The sequence below is a fragment of the Ammodytes marinus genome (assembly GCF_949987685.1).
Source record: "Ammodytes marinus genome assembly, chromosome: 13".
Classification (NCBI taxonomy): domain Eukaryota; kingdom Metazoa; phylum Chordata; class Actinopteri; order Uranoscopiformes; family Ammodytidae; genus Ammodytes; species Ammodytes marinus.
In genome coordinates, this window is record NC_137217.1 from 19829615 (window position 1) to 19855602 (window position 25988).

At 43.2% G+C, this 25988-nt stretch overlaps 1 protein-coding gene across 1 annotated transcript in view; it reads right to left on the bottom strand.

The window, feature by feature from the left end:
- Positions 1 to 2282: 2282 nt before the first annotated feature.
- efna4 (ephrin A4) overlaps positions 2283 to 25988 on the bottom strand; it is a 34040-nt gene continuing 10334 nt past the window's right edge. The window contains exons 2-5 of the mRNA XM_080040321.1: positions 14164 to 14462; positions 11033 to 11101; positions 4967 to 4993; positions 2283 to 4161 (exon numbers count right to left, since the gene is read on the bottom strand). Of these exons, the coding sequence (XP_079896447.1) occupies positions 4079 to 4161; positions 4967 to 4993; positions 11033 to 11101; positions 14164 to 14462 (478 nt within the window). The 3' untranslated portion in view covers positions 2283 to 4078. The remainder of the gene's footprint in view (positions 4162 to 4966; positions 4994 to 11032; positions 11102 to 14163; positions 14463 to 25988) is intronic.

Sequence of the window (25988 nt, forward strand, 5' to 3'; positions counted from 1 at the left end):
TCGTCTCCGACAAAAGATTGGCTATTTTTATAGGAATAAAGCCACCTTCCCGTTGTTCAGTAGGAAAAGGATTATTGAGGCAGTTTTTATGTCTGTCCTTGATTACGGTGATGTGGTTTATCGGCATGCATCTCGTTCATGCCTTAAACTCCTAGACTCTGTATTTCACTCTGCTTTGAGATTCATTACAGGAGATGCTTATGATACACACCATTGTGTTTTATATGAAAAGGTTGGGTGGTCCTCCCTTAAGGAGAGACGTGATGCACATTGGCATATTTTTATATATAAAGCTCTGACTGGAAAGCTACCACTATATTTGACAGAAATGCTGCTTATTTCAGATGGGCTTTATCAAACCCGCTCAACTGACATGCTCATGTTATATGTCCCCTATGCCCGGTCTGAGCTTGGTAAAACCGCTTTTAGCCATAGTGCCCCTGACTCCTGGAACAGCCTACAACATACAATTAAAATAAATACACTCATAACTGTTAACCAATTTAAAATTATTATTTTGAATCAGCCCCTCTACACTTGTAACTGTTTTAATTAGGCTATTATGTCTCTCATTCAATTGATCTGAATGTTTTAAATTGTTGTTGTCTGTGTGTGTGTGTGTGTGTGTGTGTGTAAACTTGTTATGTATTCTCATTGTATATTGTGTATATGTACAAACTCGACGTCATTGTAAAAGAGGGTCACCCCTCAATTGATCTTTCGAGGTTAAATAAAGGAAAATGAAATGAACTAACATTTGAACTGCATACTGCTTAGTACATGTTGACTGTTTAAACATGCGAGTGTGCCCTTTAAAACATATTATTTGAGTAATACAATTAAACTTTGTAAGCACTGTTTGCTTCTTTTAATAGCCGAGTTGTGCATTTCAGAAGATGTAATCAACACCCGCACTCCAAGCCTTAAATATTCAGCTGAGGTCGGATTAAATACAGCAGGCAAACTTGTGGCAACATAAACCTGTTGTGTTGAAATGTGATACAGTGTAATTACAATGTCACTTGTGGAAAAAAAGGAATGCTGCAATGTGTATATGCAATAAGGATCAGACGGATAGTTAAAAACTAAATTTACCGTCCCAGAAATTGTTTATGATCACAGTAGTTCCCCAGAAAGCCTCGATGGAAAGCTTTGACATGGGATTTCTTCATGATCTTTCTAAATGTATACTTTATGGCAACATATGCCCATAATTATGAAGTTTATTTTAGCGTGGTGAGTCCAGTTCCAGCTATAGTATGTCGACACACGGCAGACTCGGCCCAAACATCAACATTGTCAAGTACAAAGAAATTCAGAAAATGTAAGACATTTCCGGCGTGTTTGTTCAAGCATTTTCTGGAATCGAAGAAAAAACCTATTTCAAAAAGCCTCGATATCGCACTATTACATGAAAGCTTTGGTTTGCGTACGCTTTTAACTGGAATAAACAGCTTGGACACAGGCTCACTTTGCTGATGCCATTTTTGAAGTCCTTTTCCTTTTTACACCGCTCTAAAAAGTCCCCCTCTCTCTCACACACACACACACACACACACACAGACACACTCTCTTTCCGCTGATTTCAGTAGCCTATGCCTACCTCATCATTTACAATGGAAAAGAATGAAAACATGGGCTTTGAAAATATCTATGTGAAGGTCAAAATCGAAGGTGGTTCATAAGATGCCTTAAAAGTGACAAACATGTCATCAGAAGAGATCATAAACCATGAAATAGGAGCATTAGCCCTATTATCCAGGAAATTGCCTTTCTGGCTTCACAAGAGGCTCTACATTACAGCCTACTTAAATGGAAATGTATTTACAGCTTATTTGGAGGTACACTTCTATATTTCAATGATAAATAAATCCCATCTTGCTTTCTATTCAACCTTAGTTGTTTGCTTACTGAAAATAAATATAGTTATTACTTTAATAAGGTCGATTGACAATTATGCTCCAGGGTCTATTAATACCGACTATTGGGTATCTGAGCCTTATCAGCCTTTGGCTGCCCATAGATAAAAACTCAGCTCAATATTACACCAGGTTGCTCACATTACAGTGGCCTCTCATGCCACAAGGTCATTTCAAGTCCCCGATGTCTCCTTATCTCCACACCCCTGTGAATAACACTGGATGTTGGCATTTTGCAAATAAAGTGACGTTAATACGTATGTGTTGTCACCAAGACATGTGGTTATATAAAATCATTACTTTCAAAAGTTAATTGAAGATCGACTCATGGCGTTCATATGCAATCATATTTATTTTGTTGTCTCGCCACACAAAAAAAGGCTCAGATTGCAGTTGGCTCTTCACAGAAGAAGCTAAATTCTTCACTAAAATGTGAAAGAACACATTACACACATGTAAAAGAAACCAAAACCAAGAGTTGTACAGGATTGTAAAAATTCTAGATCACTGAAATTATAAAAACAAATCTTTAAAACATCAGTTTTATCACTGAATAAGGAAATTGGCATAAAAAAAACAAAGAATGGCATGACTGGTGTGAAGAAAACATATATTAAGTGCTAATGATGTAGTTTAGATAAAATAAAAACATTCAACTAACCTTTAGATTTTTTGAGCTCAGGTTACTTAAAAAGATTTGGGAAATAATCATACATAATTTCAATCATACATGATTTCAACGAAAAATACACACCCACCTTTTTTCCATTTTCAATTTACAAAATCAGGGAAATAAATTCCTTGTTAATTCCTTGTGATATTTTTTTTCTTAATGAATTGCAGTAAACTAGAGGGATTTCTTTAAAAACAAATTAGGCAAAAAAAATTCCATCAATTCCTCCAAATCATTTGACATGCAAAACTACATACAAAAAAATAAAACCAAATCCACATATATAAATCGCTGTTTGTGTAAGTAAAAAAAGTATTTTTTTTGTCAGACCTTTCCATTTAAATATCAGAGTTCTCACTAAAAACACTGAATTATGTAGTTAATATATTTCATTTTGCAGAATATATTACCTATAGAGTAGAAACTAAAATAAACGATCCTGCATAAAATTTAAAAAAGACAACAATAACAACAATTAAAGGAACAAAATGCTTGTGTGCGTATCCGTACGGCTGGCCGGTCATCCTTAGCGTTAACCGCTCAGCTTCAATGGTCCGCAGTGTGTACAGTGAAGCGAGATGAGCTGATGCTCTCCGTTTACCCAGAAATCCCCTTGTTTCTGTGCTTTATTCTGAAGCAGAGAGAGAGAGAGAGGGGTTGCGGAGACAGAACAACAGGAGGTCCGATTAGATAGGACTAACTCCGTCCCAGTTCCCGTTATTACCACAGAGCACCAAAGTCTAGTGTCCAGTGTCTGGTTTAATGGCCAACCCAGTACAACTCCAGTTAAACCAGTTCAATCCCAGTAGGGGGCGCAGCAGCCCTGCCTGAATACTCCAGAATATTCCCCTATGCAATTAGTTACAAACTATTAACACATGTATCTAACTCTGATGCAAATGCAGCAGTTAAAACTGTGCCACTCATTTACGTCTGCCATCGAACAGATGGAGTGACCTCCAACCTGAGTTGCTCAGTACAGTAGTATGTGTTTATTTGGCCACTTCTCATCTGGATTCAGGTCCTCAAAAAGAAGCAAATACAAGAAGTCAATACAAGGCAATAAGTAGGAAATGAGAAAGAGAGGTGAAAAAGAGAAAAATCACTTCTGACAGACTGTTATTCTGGCATCAGAGTTGGATCTGAGCCATATGAATAGGCCTGGCTCTGTGTGTAATATTCTGCTCTATTACATACGACAAATGGGTGAGGAAAATAAATGAGAACTGAATCACTGTGATTTTGGCGCATCAGTTCCCTGAGTCACTTTGGCCCCCTTTTCTTGAGAAGACACCCAATTCTTTCTGGGATTTTTTTTTCTTTTATATCAGGTAAACATCCACAGGGTAATGTGTGTCACTCGCAATAGCTTAGAGTAGATTGCATAGTGGCATTCCGTGTCTTGAGCGTAGATTGTGTTGTGTTCTTGAGCGTCTGGGCACTGGAGGACAGGTCTGAGGTCAGCGCTGAGGACGGACGAGGGAAGTCAGGTAGTCAGCAGGACGAGGATGAGGAGGAGTGGAGGTGAAGATGTCCTCAGTGCGCACGCACTACTACGAGGTTTAGTGACTGAAAGAGAGAAGGAAACTTTATGAGGGAAATATTTAGTTTGAATAAATACACTATGTGGCCAAAAGTATGTGGATACTCCTGGGACACATTCCCACAATGTGTGCCTCAATTCCCCAAAATCTTATTGTTACAGCATATAGGGATACCATGGAAAATAGTGTATTTTCCCCTCTTAATAGTTTTATGGAAGGTCCTTGGTTTCTTAGTTTTGGCTGTAGCCATAAAAATACTTGACAGGTCGGCACCCTGACCTAAACCCCAGTCAAGCATCTTTGGGGTGAATTTTGGAATGCAGACTATGAGGCCAGGCCTTAATGTCCCTACATTACTGATGCTTTTATGGCTGAATTGGGAGAAAAAAATCCATGGAGCCAGGTTCCAAAACCTGTACCCAGAAGAGTGGAGGCTGTTATTGAAGCACATTAAATGGCCATTGTTTTGGAATGTTACTTTCATAACTATCACATATTGGTGTAACATTTAAGTGTCCACATACATTAGGCCATGTAGATTATTTTCTATTTGACTTTCTATTATTGATCAATCATTTGGTTTTTTGTATGTTTTCAATTCCATGTTTTATACACATAATGTGCAACATTCTTGCTTCAACATATCTTTTTGGCAACAACGGCTACAACCAGCTAATGCAAATAGGCCACATTAAAACTCGAACTTGACGGAGACAGACAAAAAGACGTAGACATTTGACATGTGCAATTGTACGTACGGAACCGTGCAAACATGTCGTAAAAGATGCTTAAGCCTGAGAATAAATTGGATTGAAAACATTGCATCTCACCTTGTATTTGTTTTGAACCCTCTGATGCTGTAATAGGAGTGAGAGGAGAGAGAGAGAGAGAGAGGGAGGAAAAATTATTTAGATAAAGTTGTGGCAAAGAAACAAGTTGCTGATTAGTCATTTTCTCATGCTTAACTTTTTCAAATAAGAAGCTACTTGCTTTGTGGAACAAAAGAAGCGAGAAACAGACAAATGACCAGGGGAAGGTATTTACCATTACTCAAAGCCTAACGCCATGAAAAATGACTACTGACTGGCTGTGCAACCCCAAATATGTCCCCTATGCAAATTCTCTTAAAGGTCGGATAAAAAAAGAGCATGAGAAGCATGGCAACAGGAAAAGATGGTGTTATGTAAATTGGGGAGGAGGAAGAATGATCGAGTTTATACAGGGGGGAGGGGGGGGGGTATAGGAAATGAAAAAGAAGGGAGGGCGGAAAAACACAAGTAAAATTCAAAATGACAGAGCGAAACCAAGAAGTGGACAGGAGATGAAAGGGAGAGTTGGAAAAAAAAAGAAAAGAAGGTTGGAAAGATTGAAACAAGGTCAGACAGAGAGAAAAGGGAGGAGAAAGAGACGGGATGGAGGTGAAAGTGGGGTGGTGGTGGTGGCGGCGTTTGTGTCTGGGCGTCACTTTCTCTGCAGGGGGGGTACGGACTAAAAGGAAATAATACAGGAAAGGATGGAGGGATGAAGGGATAGAAGAGCTGTCGAAGAGAAAAAAACACAGGTGCTGAGACTCAAAAAGCGTAAACGGTTAAACGCCTCAGAAATAAATAAACCACAATCATGTAACGTGAGTGAGAAAGGACAAAATAGGATCATCAGGAAACATGGATGAGGCTGCACAATTACAGCTGTTATTACATCGATCTACGGCCCATCGAAGCCATCTATGACACTGCAATGCCAAAGACTCTCAAAGACAACCACACATACACAATGATGCACAAATGCGCACACACACACACACACACACACACACACACACACACACACACACACACACACACACACACACACACACACACACACAACCACACAAGTGGGGACAAAGTGTCTATTGATGTCTCCGGGATAACAACCACCTATCCACATCGCACAGCGATTGACTGGGATTATGAGAGGAGGAAATGGGACACTCCAAGCTCATCTGTTGTAGTAGTCACACAGAGACAGAGAGGATTTATTCAATGAGGGGGCTTACAGCTGAGAAACACTGGGTTGGTCTGTAATATCCATCTTGTACCTATAGGCCTCTGCTGCAGCGACATGTCACTCCGCCAGACATGAGCCACCAAATTACTCCAAAGGTTTTGTAACAACTAACGACCATCTCGGGGTTAACGAAGCATTAAATAGCATGCTGGGTCCGGGGCCTCTCGATGAGCCGGGGTGTGTGCATGTGCGCGTCGCTGTAATTGTGAGTGTTTGTAGGGCAAAAAAGAAAAAGAAAAAAAAGAAAACCGAAAGAAATTAAACTCAAACATTGCGTGCTTTAAATAGGGTTGCAATATTCGCACAATGCAGAACAAAGATTCACATCTTGTTCGTTTTTAATTAAAACAATTTAATGGGTTCACGTTGGAATGCAATTAAATGGCCAAATAATATTTGATATTTACCTGTCCTTTCAAGTTTAAATTGTGTTGATAAAACAAGATTAAATTAAATAAGTGTATAGTTTTATTAATAAAGCATTTGAAATCAATAAGCAAGTTATTATTTTTAAATTAACCAATTTTTTTGTTTGCTATATCACTTTTACTTTTCGTAAGATTTTATTGTTACTGTGGACATTATTGTAGTCTCGCATGTAAATGTACATCTCAAACACAATTAAACAAGAAATTATTATCTAGAATACAAATGTGTTTTTTTATCAGACTTAGCCTAGACGAAAAACATTTTGCTCAAAAGTATCAAATAGCGTATGTGTAACGCTACACTGTACATTGAAACAAAACATATTTTCATGTTAAATGCCTCGTGTTTACTCAGCTGTGGGTGACATGTGTGTTTTGATCCGGCCTTTAATCACATCATGTGTGCAAAAAAGTGAATAATAAGGACACCAATTTAGTGTCAACATCTTAATTTTGTTCAATTTTGGTGAGCTCCGCCACAAAATGGCGTCGGCGTGACTGTATGAACAGTCGAGTCCCTCTGCACTGCAGTCAGAAAGACGCAGCATGTGTAACTGTACATCCACGGCTAAATGAGTGTGTGTGTGTGCGTGTGTCTCCAGTCGGCAGAACGCCCCACTGTTCCACCATCCAACCTCTCCTTCTCATGCCGCCATTTTACACACACACACACACACACACACACACACACACACACACACACACACACACACACACACACACACACACACACACACACACACACACACACACACACACACACACACACACACACACACACACACACACACACACACACACACACACACACACACACACACACACACACACACACACACACACACACAGGAGTTAACGCTAACCGACCCTGACTATTAGCAACGTTAGCACAAAAGTGAAATAAAAAATTAGCGAAAGCAGAGAAAACGGCGGAAAAAACCCCCCATAAAATACAACGCACAAATGACGGGAGCTGTAAAAGTCAAATTCGGGGTGACGAGTTCGGGAGCTGAGAGAGTTGGGTTGGGCGAGCGGTGCGTGTGCTTGCCTGTGTTCGAGTTTTTATCCTCGAGTCTATAGAGTTCAGAGAATACAAAAGATATTTGGGAGAAGGTGGAGGGGGTGAAGGAGAGCGGCGATGTAAGAAATGAACAAAAAAAATTGCAGGAAAAAAAAGCAAAGAAACCGGGGAAAAACGGCGAAGCTCTGCAAAATGAAATAAATGCAATGGACTGCTCACAGCGGGAGAATGACAGAAAAAAGGGGAAGAGAGACGGAGAGAGAGAAGGGGAATCAATTAGAGAGAGAGGGAAGTTGGTCTGTAATGGGTTCTCACAGTAGGACGGCTGAGGAAGAGAAAGGCGGAGAGGCTTGAGATAAACACAACAGGAGGAGTTTTAGGGAGAAGAAGCGGTTAAAAAAATAGAGAAAAAAAAGGTAAGTTTGGAGTAAGAGGCGAAGCGAGTCGGTGAAAGATGGAACTGAGGGCTGCAGGGCGCCAGATTTCATATGACACCGTGTCTCCTGATGCCCATTCAGAGCCCTGTTTTCTGATGCAACAAAGGCTCAAGCACCTTTCAGCAAAGCTCCCATACTCTAGCGTGACTCCTGACAGCGCCGTGATCAAATACACATCACATCGCTACGCTGAAAAAATAGAACCAGAACCAACAGAAAAAAAACAAAACATGATTTACAATGCTCCCAGCAACAACCGAGATGGGGGGAAACGGGTAACATCAGAGAGAGAGAGAGAGAGAGAGAGAGAGAGAGAGAGATAAAATACAGACACACACACACAGGATGTACTTGGGTTAAATTAAGGCGATAAACACACACGTTCACACACAGGAGAGGAGGCCGAGGGACTGGTGAGTGGAGGCTGACCTTGGAGCAATGACAGCGTACCTGAAGGACCCTCTCACTGTCACCACTCTGTCCTTCAGACCAGTGTGAGGCAGGTGAGTGTGTGTGTGTGTGTGTGTGTATGTGTGTTCGAGTGTGTGTATGATCGAGTGTTTGTGTGTGTGCTGGATTAATAATTTAAAACACCCACAACAGGGCATTCCCACATGGAACTACATTTTTAGGCACAGTGGCTTCTTTCTGGAAGCAAAAAGAAGAAGAGTTTGGGGAGAGACATAAAAGGGGGAGGTGCACGGTTTGAAGTTTAGATAAGAGACGAGATGTAGCTGAAGGACAAGAGGCTGCCATCACCGAGGGCCACACACACACACACACACACACACACACACACACACACACACACACACACACACACACACACACACACACACACACACACACACACACACACACACACACACACACACACACACACACACACACACACACACACACACACACACACACACACACACACACACACACACACACACACACACACACACACACACCTGTCAGATAAAAGGCAACCTGAGCAGGAAGGAACCACAGAGAGACTATGTGAGGTGTTACCACAGGGAACAAACACAACAACAGCTGTGGTAAACCGCCACTAATGGACAGCCAAAAGACAGATATAGAGAGAGAGAGAGAGACCCTCCAACTCTCCTTCATTCTTCCTCCATCCATCTCATTCACACTCGTTCTCTCTGGCCCTCATGTATTCACATCCCCAAACGCACTCGCCGCACAGCATGCCGCACGACAGAGATAGAGCGCACTGTATACGGAGATCCAGAAAAGCCATGAAGAAGTACATGGCGTAGGTGGGGTGAGGAGGGGGCGGAGTCAATAGTGGAGGGGGGAGGAGGAAGTGTAAGAGACTGCCATGGATGGTGTGCCTAGATTAGTTTTGCTCCAGTAGCGAAAGATCATAAAAACTGAAGAAGGGAGGAGAGAGCTGAAGAGACAGAGAGAAGGGGAGGATTAGTGCCACTTCAGGAATAACAGAGGGCTGAAAAAAAGAAAAGAGCGGGAGGTTGGAGTGGAGGGAGGGGAGGAGGTGGGGAAGGCGAAATACAAGGACAAGGAGATCTTCAAATTTAGTTGGGATTAGTTTTGGGTAAGGAACAGGATGAGAAGGAGAGGGGGAAAATAAGAAAAGGAGACATACGATGTAAGTGTGTGCATCTGTGTGTAGCTAGAAGTCCTTCTAAATGTTACGTGATGGGCTCTAACAGTAAAGGCAAGTGTGTGTGTGTGTGTGTGTATGTGTGTGTCTCCCAGACGACATAGTCCAAGTGATTCCAAATATTTAGATTATTCAGATGGGCAGATGGGGGAATACCGTCAGAAGGAAGGTCAAGGCTCCATTAGCATTTTCTCATTCAACGACTATCCCGTATTCCTAATTAATGACAGCAGGTTGATTAACATGTAAAAAAAAAGCCTTCACTTTGGTAATAACGCAGCAAATTACTCCCAGTCTCCAACTGAAGCAACGATGGCATTTCAGAATTCATTCTAGATTGATAGGGCTTATTCAGTTTAATACAAAATTAAATATAAATAATTTTTCCCACCATGCATTTAATCAAAGGGTGCATGGTTGGGAGATATTCTTGAAGGACGTGTAGGTAAGAAAATTAATGGGTCAAACACACACGCACAACTTTGCGACCAGTTCTCCAGGAAAAAGAGTGTGCATGCTCAGCCTGGGACAACCGCGGCAAGCCCCCCTGCAGCTAGCACTGGGATGGGAACTGGGACAGACGTCTCCGACACGCATATGAGGGGGCGCGCACACACACACACACACACACTTGTACAAGCAAAGCGACCAAAGCACGCAGAGGGTCCATGGACCCATGCAGGAACGAACAAAAACACCAAGGGCGCACACACACACACACACACACACACACACACACACACACACACACACACACACACACACACACACACACACACACACACACACACACACACACACACACAACACACACACACACAACACACACACACACACACACAACTGTACAGGGATTCCCACAGAGATTGGGCAACATTCCCAACCGGAATAGGCAGCTCACTGGACTGGAAGACTAACATTACTCCAGGCGCACTCTGGATTAGATCAACGCTGGGAATTTCACACTAGGACAGAGAGAGATGGAGAGTTGGAGAATGAAGGAGACATGTAGGTATAAAAAAGTAAATAAAGGAGAGAAGCTTTAATGCTTAAAAACCTCCCAATCCAATTAGGTTTAAAAGCCAATGTGGAGTGTAGAGTGGAGTTTGTGCAGTTAAAAAAAGGGTTACTTTCATTTTACAAGGTTAGGCTTAGTGTAAGATTAAGGGGTAAGGATATATCAGAGTTATTCAAAAAGAGACAGGTGGGAACATATAGGGAATAGTAGTTCTGATAGCAGATATAGCAGAGATGGGAGTCTTTGTGTGTGCAAGGGAGGGGGGCATGAAAGAAGGAAGAGATGAAAAGCGGAGTGTACTCACTGGGCTCACAGCACACGGTGACACGCAACTTCATACATGGCAAAGGAGGGCCTTCATCTGCTGGAAGAGCTAGAAAGAAGAGAGAGATTTAAATGCAAGGCTTGGCCTTTCAAATGCCAGCATGTCATTAAAAAGAAGGAATCCGCATGTGTTGAATGAAATCTTTACATCCCATCTACTCTTTTGAGAACTGTCTGAGCAAATGTAACTTACATTCCCCCAAATGGGTTTGGATTTGTGTTACTCTTACTGTTTGACCCTGACTGTGCACTAAAAAGGTTGTTTTCACATTCATTTACTCCAAGTTATTTCGTGCTTTGCTCAAGTCTGTGCAATCAAGCAGGATATGTGTCATCACAACTTGTTTTGAAGCTAATCACGATCACAAATGTACGCAGGCGTGATGTGAGAACTTAAAATTCTCCAGTGCAAATCACTGAAGTGGGGAACCATCTTGTGTCCAGTAGTCAAACTTATTGAACAATATTTGAACCATTCATGGACTATGGATTTGTCAATATGAGAGAAGCGGTAGACATGCTTTTGAAAATGTGTAAGTGGTAACGTTTTTTGTTTGTTGAAAAAACCTATTAGAAGAATTCAGAGTATTTTTATACTTTCATCTTTGATTTGTTTTAACAAACTACCATTTCAAAACTCAATTTTCATATGAGTTTGAATGGAAATAGATTTTCTGTGTGTGTTTCCTTATGGCACACGTGTTGGTTAAATGTGAAAAACATTGGTAAATGTGTTCTAAATTTGCATGTGTTGAATAAACTGGTGGCATATTTTATTTATGTTTTGTTGTAAACATGTTGTATTGATTTGTTAGAGATTGGTTAGGCCACTGAGCTCTTTGAGCCAGCAGTACAACCCCCTCGTTAGGTTCCATGTACAGAGCAGCTGACTATCAGGAGGAAGTCAAGGTGTTTCCTGTTTGTGTGGACCCAGACGTGGGGAACCAGCAGGCCGGGCACAGACCCAGAGACAGTGTCACAGTCTGTGGGAGCAGTAGAGAGGAGCTCAGCCCAGCTCAGACTGAGCCAACTAATGCCATTAGTGTTTCTAATACTATTGTACTGTTCTCTCGGGCTAATGCCATTATACTGTCTCCAGTGCTGCAGACCCATTCAGCACACAAACCCACAGAGCCAGACATTTGGACCAACTTTAGGCCTTATCTTTGATGTGGGCAAAACACACACAATCGCTTTGCACCCGATGTGGCCAGACCAGGGGATAGGGGGGGTCGGGGGGCAACCCATTGTTGCTTTTCTCTGAACTAGCCTGAGCGACTACAATAGCCCAGTGTGTGCGTGTACATATACATGTGTGTGTTAGCATGTGTATGTGTGAAAGTGTGTGTGTGTGTGGAACCACTCTCTCATGCCCTCACAATGCTCCATTGTCCCTTGCAGCGCAACAGTAATTTATGTAAAGATTCTTTCTTTCCTTTCGTCTCATCCCTCCCTTTTCTCCGTCGCTTTTGTTGCTCGCCTGTTTCTTTCTCCAGTGTGGATTCCTCTCATCCGGCCTCTCTTGCCCCCCCCCCCATTCTCTCCCCCTCCCTTTCTGTACTGTCAGACTGTGTCCATCTTTTGCTCTTTCTCTCCCTGTGTCACTCCTCCACGCTTCTCTACTTCCGTCTGCTTTTATTTCTGGCCCCCCTCTCCCTCATGGTCATCCCGTATTGATCTCCATTTCTTTCTCCTTCACTTTGCCGCCCCTCCGTCTCTTTGTTGTCACCATTCCATACCATGCATTCACTTAACTCTTTCAGTCTCTTGTCTTGTATCATGTCTCGCCATCTTGGTTGGACAGACACCAGAAGTAGTAGTAAAAAGTGAGAGGCAAAAAAAGTCAACTGATTCCACAGCCACTAAGCCATATTTTGTCTCTATCCTTCCCTTTTCTCCCTCCAGGGGTTTGAAATAAACGATTGAGAGCAGAGGAGCACAGGAGAGTGTAATGGGGGAATAGAGAAATCCACTAAAGTTGTGTAAGCGCCGACAGGTTTAAGAAAACATGTCATTCAGTGTGAATTTATTGAAAACATTCATAATATAAGCTGCAGTTTGCCAATACTCAAAGCCTCATAAAAAACACATTTAGCTCTTCATCCCATAAAAATGTAGGACTGCCTGGCCGCCACACAGGTGTCTATGCACAACATAAAATATTTACATTGTCTCTCTTCTTTTTAGGTTTGCAGTGTATTGAGCCTGAAGCAACTATTCTAGCTTCACTGGAATGGAAAATGATCGTCTTATATGCGTTAAGGTATAATGCACTGCAGTTATGATGAAGTAGATTCTCATAGTCTGTATAACTTAACTAATGGGGTAATCTAAGGATAGGATATACATTTTTCAAAGCAGGAACTTTGATTTTCACTTATTAAGTCATACCTATTTAATGTTAAGTGAAATACTGGAGAATGTCACCGCATGTCAAGGGCTTCACATTCTTTTTCAAGCTAAAAATCCAAATCTCCTAATAGTTCCAGTCTCCTAATTGTAAACCTATTGTTACAGTGAACTGAAAATCTCTAGGTATTTGATGATTGGTTGGACAAAACAGGCTATGTGAAGAGGTCTTTGATCTTTGGCTTTTAAAATGATGATTTTGGACTTGTTTTCACTAATTTTCCGATTTTTCATAAAGAACGAATTGATTGAAAATATTCCACAGATGAATCGGGAAAGGAAAACAATCAGCCGCCATAATCAACTTTAATGTGTCTGGCATAAGGCTAGAGTTTAAAAAAGAAAAAAAAAAGATCATAAGATTGAGAATCTGGAGCATTCTGACTGACTGACTGTATACAGCATTTGTATGGCTACCTGTTTAAAAAAGATTGAAAAACAAATGAATCCAGAAGTTCGTTATTATTTTAACACCAAAATTCAGGTATTGTTTTGTCACACACACACACACACACACACACACACACACACACACACACACACACACACACACACACACACACACACACACACACACACACACACACACACACACACACACACACACACACACACACACACACACACACACACACACACACACACACACACACACACACACACACACACACACACACACACACACACACACACACTACTCACAGCTGTAGTAGTAATGACGCCCTGGCAGAAACTCAAACCCCAGCGAGAATGGGGTGAACCTCTGGATCTTTTCGGAGAAGCGCACCGGTCCAAAGGCAGCGAAGGGGGTGTTACACTCCCACCTCTTGATTGCCCCTCTAGTCTCCTTGCAGCCCTGGAAAGACGCCTCCTCCAACAGGTAGAGGGCCAGGGTCTCCGGCTGCCCTATGCCCAGCGCCCTCCTGTCGGGGTAGTGTGGGCAGTAAATGTCCAGGTAGTCATTTAGATTCACCTGGACGGACAGGTCTCCAGTCATTAATCTGGAAGGGAAGAATAATGAGGACGAGGGTTAATATCTGGAAAGATAACAGGGTGATGCATGACAGAAGGGAGGAAAGAGAAGTGGTGATTAACTTAGAGAAAAGACTAATGACGGGTATCGCCATAATTCCTTGGTGCCTGGAGGACTGTGAGTAGTAACAGCGGATAGTTCATCAATATTACACAGAACGATTACACAGGGTGATTAAAGCAAAGCTGTGCAGGTATTCAATAAATGTTTTAGGATTTGGTATATCACAAAAAAAAATACAATTCTATACCGGCAGGAGAGGAGCAGATAGAGAACAACAATTCCTCTCATGCTAATTATGACCATTGAGAGGATTTCAGGGGAAAATTAACTCCGCTTTCCATTCTCCTACTGAACACTACAGACATACTCAGGCCGTGTGTACAAACTTTCAAGTGCATGCACAACCACATCCCCAGCCAAGGCTGACTGGTTTTCGGCATAACAACAACAACAACAACAACTCCGGACAACACAGCATCATTAGAACAGAGGAGCTGCATAATGCATGATTCGTTTCGATTTTGGATTCTGACTTCCTGTCAGCTGCAGTATAAAGAGCTACCCATGTACAAGCCAATATGGAGAAAGAAGAGATGAGTGAAATAGAAGATCGAGGGGAGTAAATGTAGGACAAAGCAAGAGAGGTGAATCTGACATGAAGAATTTGTAGGAATCATAGCAGAACGCATGAAAAGAGACAAAGCGGGAGACAATAAATGAGGAGAGAAACGTGTGACAAATGGGGGTTAAGCCCGTGAGTGATGGAGCGACATGAGACAAGGGCGCGGAGGAAGACAGAAGGAGGCTGATGAAAAGTGAGGGTGCCGAGACAGACAGGTTAGAGCAGAGAGGTGGAACTAAAAAGATGAATAATAAGAAAGAAGTTGGATGAACAGGTGGTAAAAAAAATTGTGGACTAAAGAGGAAAAAAGAAAGTGAAGTGTTTTAATTAGCGACCCCAGAGAGTCCGGGGCGCGGACACACGAGGAGGAGGAGAACGACAGTGTGGAAGAAAGAGAAAAGAGATGGACCTTAATTGGTCTCCCCCTTCGCATTGGGAGTGCAGGAGGAAAAAAAAGAAATAAGGAGGCAGAATGTGGCTCAGGCAGAGGGTTCAGGTCCATCAGTTGGAGTCTTTATAGAGGGGTGACAGAGCGGAGGACAGAGGAAGGGAGTGCTGGGAGTCAGTCAAGGGGAACATGGGAGGAATGGGGAGAAGGGAGGATGGCGGGTTGACAGTGGAGTATAGTCTCAAGTTAGGTGGGCGGACACGGAAGAGGCCAAACCAATAACTGAGAGGAAGAATGATGCTTGGTGACGAAAACCCAAATGAAAATGGATAACCAGGACATGAGAAGGGGTTGTGTTTAAAAAAAAAAAAAAAAAAAATCGATACAGCAATATATCGTAATATTTATTTTTGTGGTACCTGTATTGTTTTCCAGGTAGTAGTACCAGGTCCAAAAAATCGATAGTTAAAAATAAAAATCAATAAATTGCATTTTAATACAGGTTGTGAATAACACTCCACTCCTGTAGATGTCGCATCACTGCTAGTTGTCTCCCCATTGCCATCTAAATACAATGGAGAACATATCGCAACGTATCGTGACGTGACCCTTGTATTGTGACAAGTATCGTATCATGAAGTCCTACATGTTTTCTGTTCAATTTTGGTGTACTTTTTCGGAGATAATGGAGAGTAGCAACGTATGTATGCGTGTGTGTCTCATGGGGGATGCAGGTGGGACCCCGGAGGCAGTCTTTTTTCCAAAGCTGCTTCCTGCTCAATAGCTAGCGTGCAGAATTGGTGATCTATCAATGGGACAGGACGCTATTGATCAGGATCCCTCGCACAGGACACAGGCACACACTCCCCTGATCAATTCTGCTTCTGTGTGTGTTTGTGTGTGTGTGTGGCCATGTCCAATAGCTCTATTACCTGTGTGCGCTAATTACAGCCGAACAAAGGCACTCGATTCGATTGTCTGGGTAAGAGAACACGAAAGCACATGAGCCAGTAAATGTGCGCACGCACGCGCACACGCACACGCACACGCACACGCACACACACACACACACACGCACACACACACACACACACACACACACACACACTTCATACTACCTGTGGTGCTTTCTGAGGCTTGTTTACTTAGGTGCACCAGCTGTAGAAGTGTGTGCTTCTGTGTGTGTGTGTGTGTGTGTGTGTGTGTGTGTGTGTGTGTGTGTGTGTGTGTGTACGTGTGTGCGTGCGTGCGTGCATGTAATAATAGACGTGTGCTGTGTCAACATGCTGCAACCCCTGCTGTACATGTCAGTCACCTCATGCTTCTCTCTGCCAACCGGCCCCACCCTGATCTGCATTCCTCCTCACCCCCTTCCTCTTCATCTCAATCTCTTCTTTCTCTCTCTCGTCTTTCACCCACTTTGAATGAGACACACTCATCCCCAACCCCAATGCTTCAAAGGGTGCAGGCTCCTCTCGCTCTCCCTCCTAATTCTGCTCTATCCTACCACGTTGCCCTCGTGCCTCCTCCCCACAAGCCTCCAACCTTGGCCGGCGCAATATGCACGCCAGCAATTAGAGACGGTGTGCCCTACTGATGTCAAACTGTCAGCCCTCTTTCCATCCTCTATCCCCTTCCTTCTTCCCTGGGCCTGGTATGGCTTGGGTACGCCCTAATTACACTCTGGCATCCTCCCCTTCCTGCCAGCGACCGTGCAGCAGTGTGGTGATGACAGAACAGAGTGCATCATGGGAGCCCCCCAAGAGCAGTGAGTGTCAAAGAACAGTGTGCTACAGTAGAGGAGCCTATGAGCGTGAGAGAACCCTCTGGAAGAGCAGGAGAGCATTAGTTCCGAGGGGAGAGGGCAAAGACGCGAAGAAGGACACACACACACACACACACACTAGTGTGTTCACTTGAGTGCATGTGGGCGTTGAGACGCGCACAAACATGTTCACACAAGGCAGGTGTACGCATGCGCACATAGACATGAAAGCACTTGAGGAGAATAAAACATGCTCTACCCCGCCTGCCAGAGGGCGATCAGTGACACCCTTCTGAGGACTGGTGCAAGGCCTTGGTCGATGAAGAAAAAGTCTCACAGGAGGAGCCAAAATAAAACAACACGCTGCTGGGCTGTTCAACGGAATACTTGAAAAGGCTAAGATTTATCCTTTTATCATTATAGCAAATCACATTGAACATTCAAAAATGTAACGTAACCAATGTCCTCCCAATATGTGTCTATGTTAATGCGTGAGCACCAGCATATACCCACTAATGAGATGCAGCGGGGTTGACTGTGGCAGAGACCTTTGATCCTTTAATATGAGAGAATAATTAAAGGAGCAACAATCCCACAACACGGCTTCAGGAATACAGAACACATACTGGATCCCAGCACAGCAGCTGCATACCACGCATACCGAATACACTTGGGCACTTAACACAAGCAAACAGCACAGAAACATGTTGGGATGAAAATGTTCCACAACAGAGAAAAATGCTAATAACATGCTTGCACTGTTCTACGTATTCCCAAATGAAATCATAAAATGTACAGCGCGGTTTAAATGAATACTTTAATGCTTGGTGGTACCCTAAGCAGCCCACTGGTAAAAGTCTCCTGGTTCCTTGTAGTGACGATGGGAGGCTGAAAGGCTTGGTGGAGCCTTAGTTCTTCCATGGTGGATCACAGCGGGGTGGTCGCTAACTCTGGTCACTTTGCTGACCGGGCACAGTATGCTGTGGTCACTGTACCTTGACTGGGCCCAGTGTGACACAGTTTCGGCCCTGGTGCATTTGTAACAATTCTGGTCTTTGGTGCTTTCTTTACAAAGATGACTTTGTGAAATGGTATTGTTATTTTTTTGTACCGGATGGGAGTGGTTTTCCCCACGATGACATGATGAGAAGATGTCAGGTTGAGTGATTAATTTAATTGAACAAAGTGTCAACTTTGACAAACAGATAACATTAGTGCTCTGTTAGTCACAGTTGTTTCTTTGTTAATCTGACAAGTCATCATAGCGGCCCAGGTACAACAGCATTTTTTTTTTTTGTAGCAAGTTTCCGAGTTGCTTTATTGAAATGGAATCGCTGCGATCAGTGGATTTGCTTGCTGAGGCCAAGTAAATATGTGAAGTACTTTCACTTTGAGTTAAAATGTTTGTGCTGATGAACACTCATTCACCACTGCTATGCCATAAGATAACCTGAGTCATATTAGCTTTTCTGCACCTTGAAGTTTCAGTGGTTTAGTATAAACTGTGAGGGGGAGTTAACCTTTATCTTTCTTGGAAGGCTATTGGTAGCATGTCACCTCACCAGCCATGGCAGCTTACCAACTAGTCATGCTCACCTTCCAGCCCCACCTGTTTCTGGTGAAATCCTGTAAATACATTACAAAAGGTCTGACTACAGACGCACTGAAAAAGAACTTCAAAAATAAATGTTTTCTCATTTGTTGGGTTGCAGGTGAATAAAGCCAGAGTTTTGAATCCTTTCATGGGAAGAAGGAGTACTACTCTGCTGTGGGGGTATGGCTGACGGAAAGTACGGGAGAAGTTCAATGACGAAACTATCCCAGAGAAAGTCCAGGAGGAAAGAGGCAGAACCAAAGAGAGTGAACATTCTTTCCTCGGGGTCTCCAAAGTGTCAGTGACCTCGTGCTCCACAGGCTATCCTATCTTCAGAGGAACAAAGAAAGGGAATCACACAACCATGGTGCTATACCCATGAGTCAGAGATTGAGGGGGGGAAAGAAACATTTCCATCTGCTCATTACCTCACCATTTTCAAGAATGTTGTGTTGCTCTAATCTTTTTGTTTTCCCATTTCCTCAAACTCTGTGTAGATGTAAAACGGGGCAGAATCAGGACATACCCCCTCCCCCCCTACACACACCTAACCTCTATTAGCTGCACCCCCCTCCACGCCCACACAAAGCCACGCTGTGTCCAGAGCCTATACACCGGTGTTGTGTCTAACTCAGTGCTTACTCCCCTCAACGCGCACAAACATGGACTTGACCCCCTGCCTGTGACCATCTGGGGCCCCCCCACCACCCTGCCTGCCCAGCTGGCTGAACAATCCCTCTATGCCCCCAGCCACCAACCTCACACCATCAAAACTCTGCCACCCCCTCCTCTTTAGATTGTGAGTGTAATCAAACTGTATAGCCAGAGAGTGATCAACCTCGGTCTGAGCACAGAGGGACTTAAGGGGAACAAGCTGTTGCTCTTATCGTATGTATGTGTGTGTGTGTGTGTTTGTGTGTGTCAAGGTCAGCAGGAAGAGTAGTTGTCCTCTACAACAGACCTTTTGCTGTCTTTTCTATGACTCCTTATCTCTAAATGTGGACGGCAAGCAAACTATCCCCCCCCCCCCCCCCCCATCTGCCGTCCCTATCCATTTAAGTGGTGTTCTGAGCAAACACACATCATATCATTATGCATTAGGATCTGGTTGGCTTACCGTCCTTCGCTAAACGATTTTCAAGGAGAAGCACAGTGTCATCCTGCAAAGCTGAGGTTTCTGTCCTCGTGAGTGTAGAAGGGTACGAGCATGAGAGCTTACTCACATAGCAAAGCTTCATATATCCATACCAATATTGGTATGCCAATAACCTAGGTGAAGAGATTGGTTGCAACTTTCTTGGGCCGGCAGTCTCTACTGAATGACCAGGAGACACGGGCCATTCAAACCGTGTGGATCAGCAGGCGGCCTCATGGGCCCACATTCCCTACAAATTTACAGACAACGAAAACACACACACACGCGCTGCTTCAGGCCCTAAAAGGATTCTGGTAAAGACAGACCTTATTTTCTGCCTGTTATGGCATAGGTCCTCCTCTATGTGTGTGTGTGTGTGTGTGTGTGTGTGTCCATTCTGTGGGACTCAGCAGCACAACAGGATGTATAGCTACGGCCGTCAAGAGCTGAGGTAAATTGCATGACTCAGGCCCACGGGACCCATCAGTATGGAAACCAATCCATCAGAACCATTTTGATACGGCTGCAGGATAGGTCTGCAGAAACCATCACACCCCCCCCCCCCCCCGCCCCCCTTTGTGGAGGAGCTCTGTCCGGCGTAGGCACCGCTCTCCATGTGTGGTCTAGCTCCATCCCAAAAATAAAAGCTTTCCAGAGCCCTTTTTCGGGGAGGTATGAAATTACTGCCCACAATATAAATGGACAAGAGTGCAGTCTTGCAGTCTATGGCTCGTTTATATTTTTTTGCTGTATGTCCAAAAAAAACTCTGCGTGCCGAAATGTTGCCTCACTGTGCACCGACCAGCTGAAAGTGTTGCCCTGGTTGACTCTCTCACCTGCTCCGCGCAGGAGGTGGCCACAGTTGTGAGGACACAACATGAATAGTTTGTCAGCTCTCACACAGAGAAGAGTGACTGGGGGAAAGTGTGCGGCAAAAGAGGATGTGTATATGGGCGAGGGCTGGCTGCATGTACGGTAAAGGGGCACGCAAGGGGGTAAATAAGGGCAGACGTGCCGTTGCCAGGACAACAACAAATCCAGAGGTGGTGGGACGGCAGCCAAGCCAACGCCCCACCCATCCATCCAAACCTTCGCTCTATCCATTCGTCTTTTTCTCCCTGCGTCCCTCTGTCGGACAGCCTAAAACCTCAGAGTAATGAGTGCTCTCCATGTTTCTGCAGTCTAAATGGAGCTGCTGCTGTGTAAATACAGGGCTGATTTGTCCAGGTGCCAGACTCGGATACATGGACCTGAATATAGCTCCTCCAGTACCTCAGCGCTCGCTCGCACACTGACTGACAGAGAGAGGAAGGGGTGACAGAGACTGACAGAGAGAGGAAGGGGTGACAGAGACAGCTATGATAGGTGGACACAAGAAGCAATGATTCAAACACGTCATGAAATCTATTGCTACAAAGTGGCAGCCCGGACTGCTCCACTGTGCCAATACCATTTGTCTTGTGTTCCAAGAGTGCCAGAGCAGATAAGTCAAGCTAAATGGAGACAAATGATTGTTCACTTTGAAGAAAACAACACTTACACAATACGCTCAGGTCAGATTGTGCTCATTCAAATAGGGCAGGTGGTGTATGGCTGAGGGGAAACATGGAAATCTTTTACCGTATATATTAAGAAGTTCGACAAAAGTATTAGTCAACTTGCTCCATAATGTCCGTGATATAACTGTTGGTAAATCCTTTTTTCCAAACCAACACACATTACAGAAATTCTCTGGTGAGGCCTACAGCTTCTAAAATATAAAGATTTTCTCTATTTTATATCAATATAGAAAAAGAAAATATTTGGGATTCAGGCTGTTATTCAGATGAAATGTTATAAACCAAAAAATGTAATCAGATCCATCGTAAAATATATATTTTTTAATTCAAAATTTTTTCAAACATTTTTTTTCAGTGCAGCTTGTTTATTTCCACTAATCATGTAAAATGTTTATTTCTTTTTTAACCATACTGGGAAAAGATGATTGGACCAATTTGCTTTGAAAAATCCAGAACACTTAGGCTCAACATATTTTGCTAATTAATATTCAACAAATACCACCCATCTTTGTAGCAGTCTTTGTAATTATTATGCATCAGCAAAGTGCCTCTCCCTAGAGATGATGTCATCATATAATGAACAGCTTCCAATAACAACACTTAAATAGATTTGTTCAAAAAGTGTTTTTTTTTACGTTTTTGAGGCCCCTAAGAGGTATATGCTCCACACCCTCATCAATTATATTAACTATACTTAACTACACTTATCTGTGTCTCAGGTCTTTCAGCGAGGCCCACTTGTGTAAGTGGGTTAAGGAGAACATGCGAGCAACATCCCTTTAAACACACACACACACACACACACACACACACACAGATACTCTTCACTGCAGTGAAAAGGGCGCACGCAAAGCAAATAGCCTCAGCCAATAAATCAGACTTGGCTTTGAGAATTCATCATTTACTATGTGGGTCACACTTCTGATGCTGCAGACACTCTTTCTTTACCCATTCTTGCACTCAGATTTTTGTCTCTCTCTCTGTGATGTGTCAATGCTGGATAGGCAGCGTAAACCATTTATCCCAGGTGTGCATTCCCTCACGCGTTCCGTCCGAGTCTGATTATTTGGTGGTTGTTAGCAGAGGAATGGCCAGCTGGAGGTGTAGGGCCGTCTTTCAGTCAGTCAGTCAGTCAGTCAAAGTCACACACACACAAACGCGCACACACATCGATCTCATGTAAGGCATGTCAAGGAAAACCTGCCCTATACAGCCAACAGACCTGAATAATTTAAACAGAAGGAAGGAGAGGGAGAAGGAGAAGATGAAGAGAAAAAGATTGGGGAGTTGCACAAGAGTTACGGAGTAAATAGAGTGAGCTGGCCCCTTCTAATCCCTGTGACTCCTGGCAAAACTTATTTAAAAACTTCTATACTTGGTTTCACTCCCATCTGCTTTCTCTCACCCCAACCTTCAGCAGGTTTCATTTCCTTCCCCCGTCAGCGCGCCTGCACCGTCTCGTCCTCTCCTCCCTCCATTGCCTCTCCACCACCATTCCACCCCCCCCCAACACACACACAGACACACACACCCATCCCCATCTTTCTCTGTTTATCTAAGCACTTTCACGGTCACTGCTTTGGAATCCCAGGAGTCTAAACTGGCCCCTTCCCTCCCTCCCTTGCAGTCGATCCGTGCTTCTCTCTCCCGTTCCATCTTTCTCCGTCACAACGGCTAAGATTCATATCGCCTGGTGCATCGGGGGGTAAGGAAGGTCCCCCTTATTCACCCTCAAGGCAGCCAGCTTTGTCCTGTTCTAGTCACGCACAGCCACCCGGCCGCCCCACCCTCCAACACATATTCACACCAGGGGTAGGACACTTACACTGATGTCTAAAAGCATTCGCCACAACTACAAATGACTGAAGATTCTTAACAAAAAAAGGTCCATTTGGTTTGAAGGCTACTAAATGTTTGTTATTTATAAACTCATCATGCATATTCAGCTCCAGTGCATTAGCTCTTCCACCGCTTTACAGCGTGTGAAATCCAATTCATTCCAGTAAAATTTTGGGCGGATATTACTGGAAGACATTCTCTGCATCAACCCGGATGCCCCTGGATTTCTTAGAAAGGCCAGTTGGGTTCCGCAACACTGATGAAGGGTTTACACACAATAAGAAGGAAGGGGGGGGGGGGGAGCTTGGTATTTAAGAGCAAAGAGGAAGGAAGTGGTGAGGGTCAAGAGGAGAGGTGTGCAGACGGCTGGTCTCACACAGTGCTAACAACAGCCTGACACTAGACTGGGATTAACTGATTAATTTGGGATTAAAGATGACTGGTCGCTACTTTAAGAAATGAACCACAATGACCCAAAATTACAAGATTAACAGGCATGTGGTTCAGTGTGGGAGGGCTTGTTTCCCTTATAGTAGCAAAAGGTCCACTGTAAATAAACTGCAAAGCAAGCAAATATTACTAGAACCCCAGTTGTTTAGGTATTCAGTGTCTACATTGGATGAAGAACACTTTACTCAGACATTTTTGTCCATTCTGAAAGGAAATCCGTCAGGGAACCTTCTTTATTGTAGAAATATGTAGTGAGCTTTCATGACTTTCATGACTCTGCACTTGTCACTAGGTGTATTTGTAGGGGAGCACACAGATTAATTCCACAATCATAAACAAGTAGCGTCGGCTCCAGTGTTTTGAGAGGCGTGCTCGGTACAAGAACTCCATTTTCAGCTGAATAGGAGAGCAATGAGATTCATGAGTTCCCCTGCTACAAGGCCATAGCTATGGAGATTTGGGACAAAGCTATTTCCCCTGTATGCATTCAGCACAAAAACACCAACCACTACTCTGGATGCTCTCAGAGTATGAATTAAGACCATTTGATCATTCCCGATGAATATAACAAAACATACTTTTAGACAGTGACAGAGACATTAATTAGAAAAATGAGACTTTACTTAAAAAAATATGTAAAAAAGAAAAAAAAATCTTAAATGTATCTGCAAACAATTCAATAAATAAAGCTGAGGTTTACTGTGTGTAGCTTTTGTACAGGGTTTGACTCCCTGCTCTGCATACTAACATGTCAGCATAGTAGATGGTACAAGCTACCTTAGCATCCTACAAAGGCAATAACATTATGCACCTACTGCAAAAGAAAGCAGATGGATCAGATGATACCAAAAAATACCACTCATTTGGCTACAGCCCCGCAGTTTCATCATAGAGCTCATTTGAAAGAAAGAAAAGAAAAAAGTCCACATTACTGCACATTCGGAAAATCAAGTGGTATCACTACAGAAATAACACATATCCAAATATGCTGGCCCACACGTGCGCGTATTCCAAAACAATATCTCATTTTACCATAGACCTCAAATCTGAGCCCAGGCATGTTTGAATAAACAGAAACCACATTCTATTCATATTTCCTCCTCATAATGCGTAAAGCCACTCTACTGTAATTTTTAAGACATGCATAACCTTTTTACCCGGTAAGCATACACACACACACAGACACACACACACACACACACACACACACACACACACACACACACACACACACACACACACACACACACACACACACACACACACACACACACACACACACACACACACACACACACACACACACACACATTTTTAGTACTTTATTTGCGCCCACAATTAATAATAATATACATAAGGACACAAATGTCATAGATGCAAAGTTTTCTCCGACACAACTCTGAAACGTGGCCAATGCCAGTCAAACAGCTGATATTATGGGTACACACAACACCTTCTCCTCCAAATATGGCGACTGCCAATGATGGAGGACACTGAGCAGTATTTGGCAAGCTGTTTTGCGCTTGTTTTTGTAAGGCCGACAATCCTAAGACCACTAGTGACAAGCCTATGCACATGGCCTAGACTGCCAAAAATGAACACAAGTAAATGACAGTTGTAGCCCATGGAGTTAATTGTCTGTACTAGAGGGTAATATTTCACCAGCTTAGTTAAATAAGCCTCCTCTAAACTTGAGTCAAAGGTGCAGGCTACCTCCAGGATGTGCACTTTTCTACGGTGCTCATCTATTATCAAAATGTCAGGCCTGGTGGCACTTAGATCAGTAAACACAGACATTTCAGCTTCACACAAAGAGAACATATGAGGTCTAACAAAGCAATTGACATGGGTGGAGGATGTTGGTGAAAGTATAGGTGGTAAGCTTTGTACAATCAAGTTCACAATCCTGTCATGCCTGGCTATATAAAGGCTTTTATAAAAGTAGCAGCCATTTAATATATGTGACATTGTCTCAGTGAACTGTTCTTGTCCATGATGAATACATAATGATGTGTGGGTGTGTGGGTACCAGATTGACAGGTTCAGCTGGGACGGTAGAACCTGCAATCTGGCTTTGATGGCAAACGTTTGTATGTCCTCATCAATGGATGCATTATTGAAGATGATGTGGGACACAGA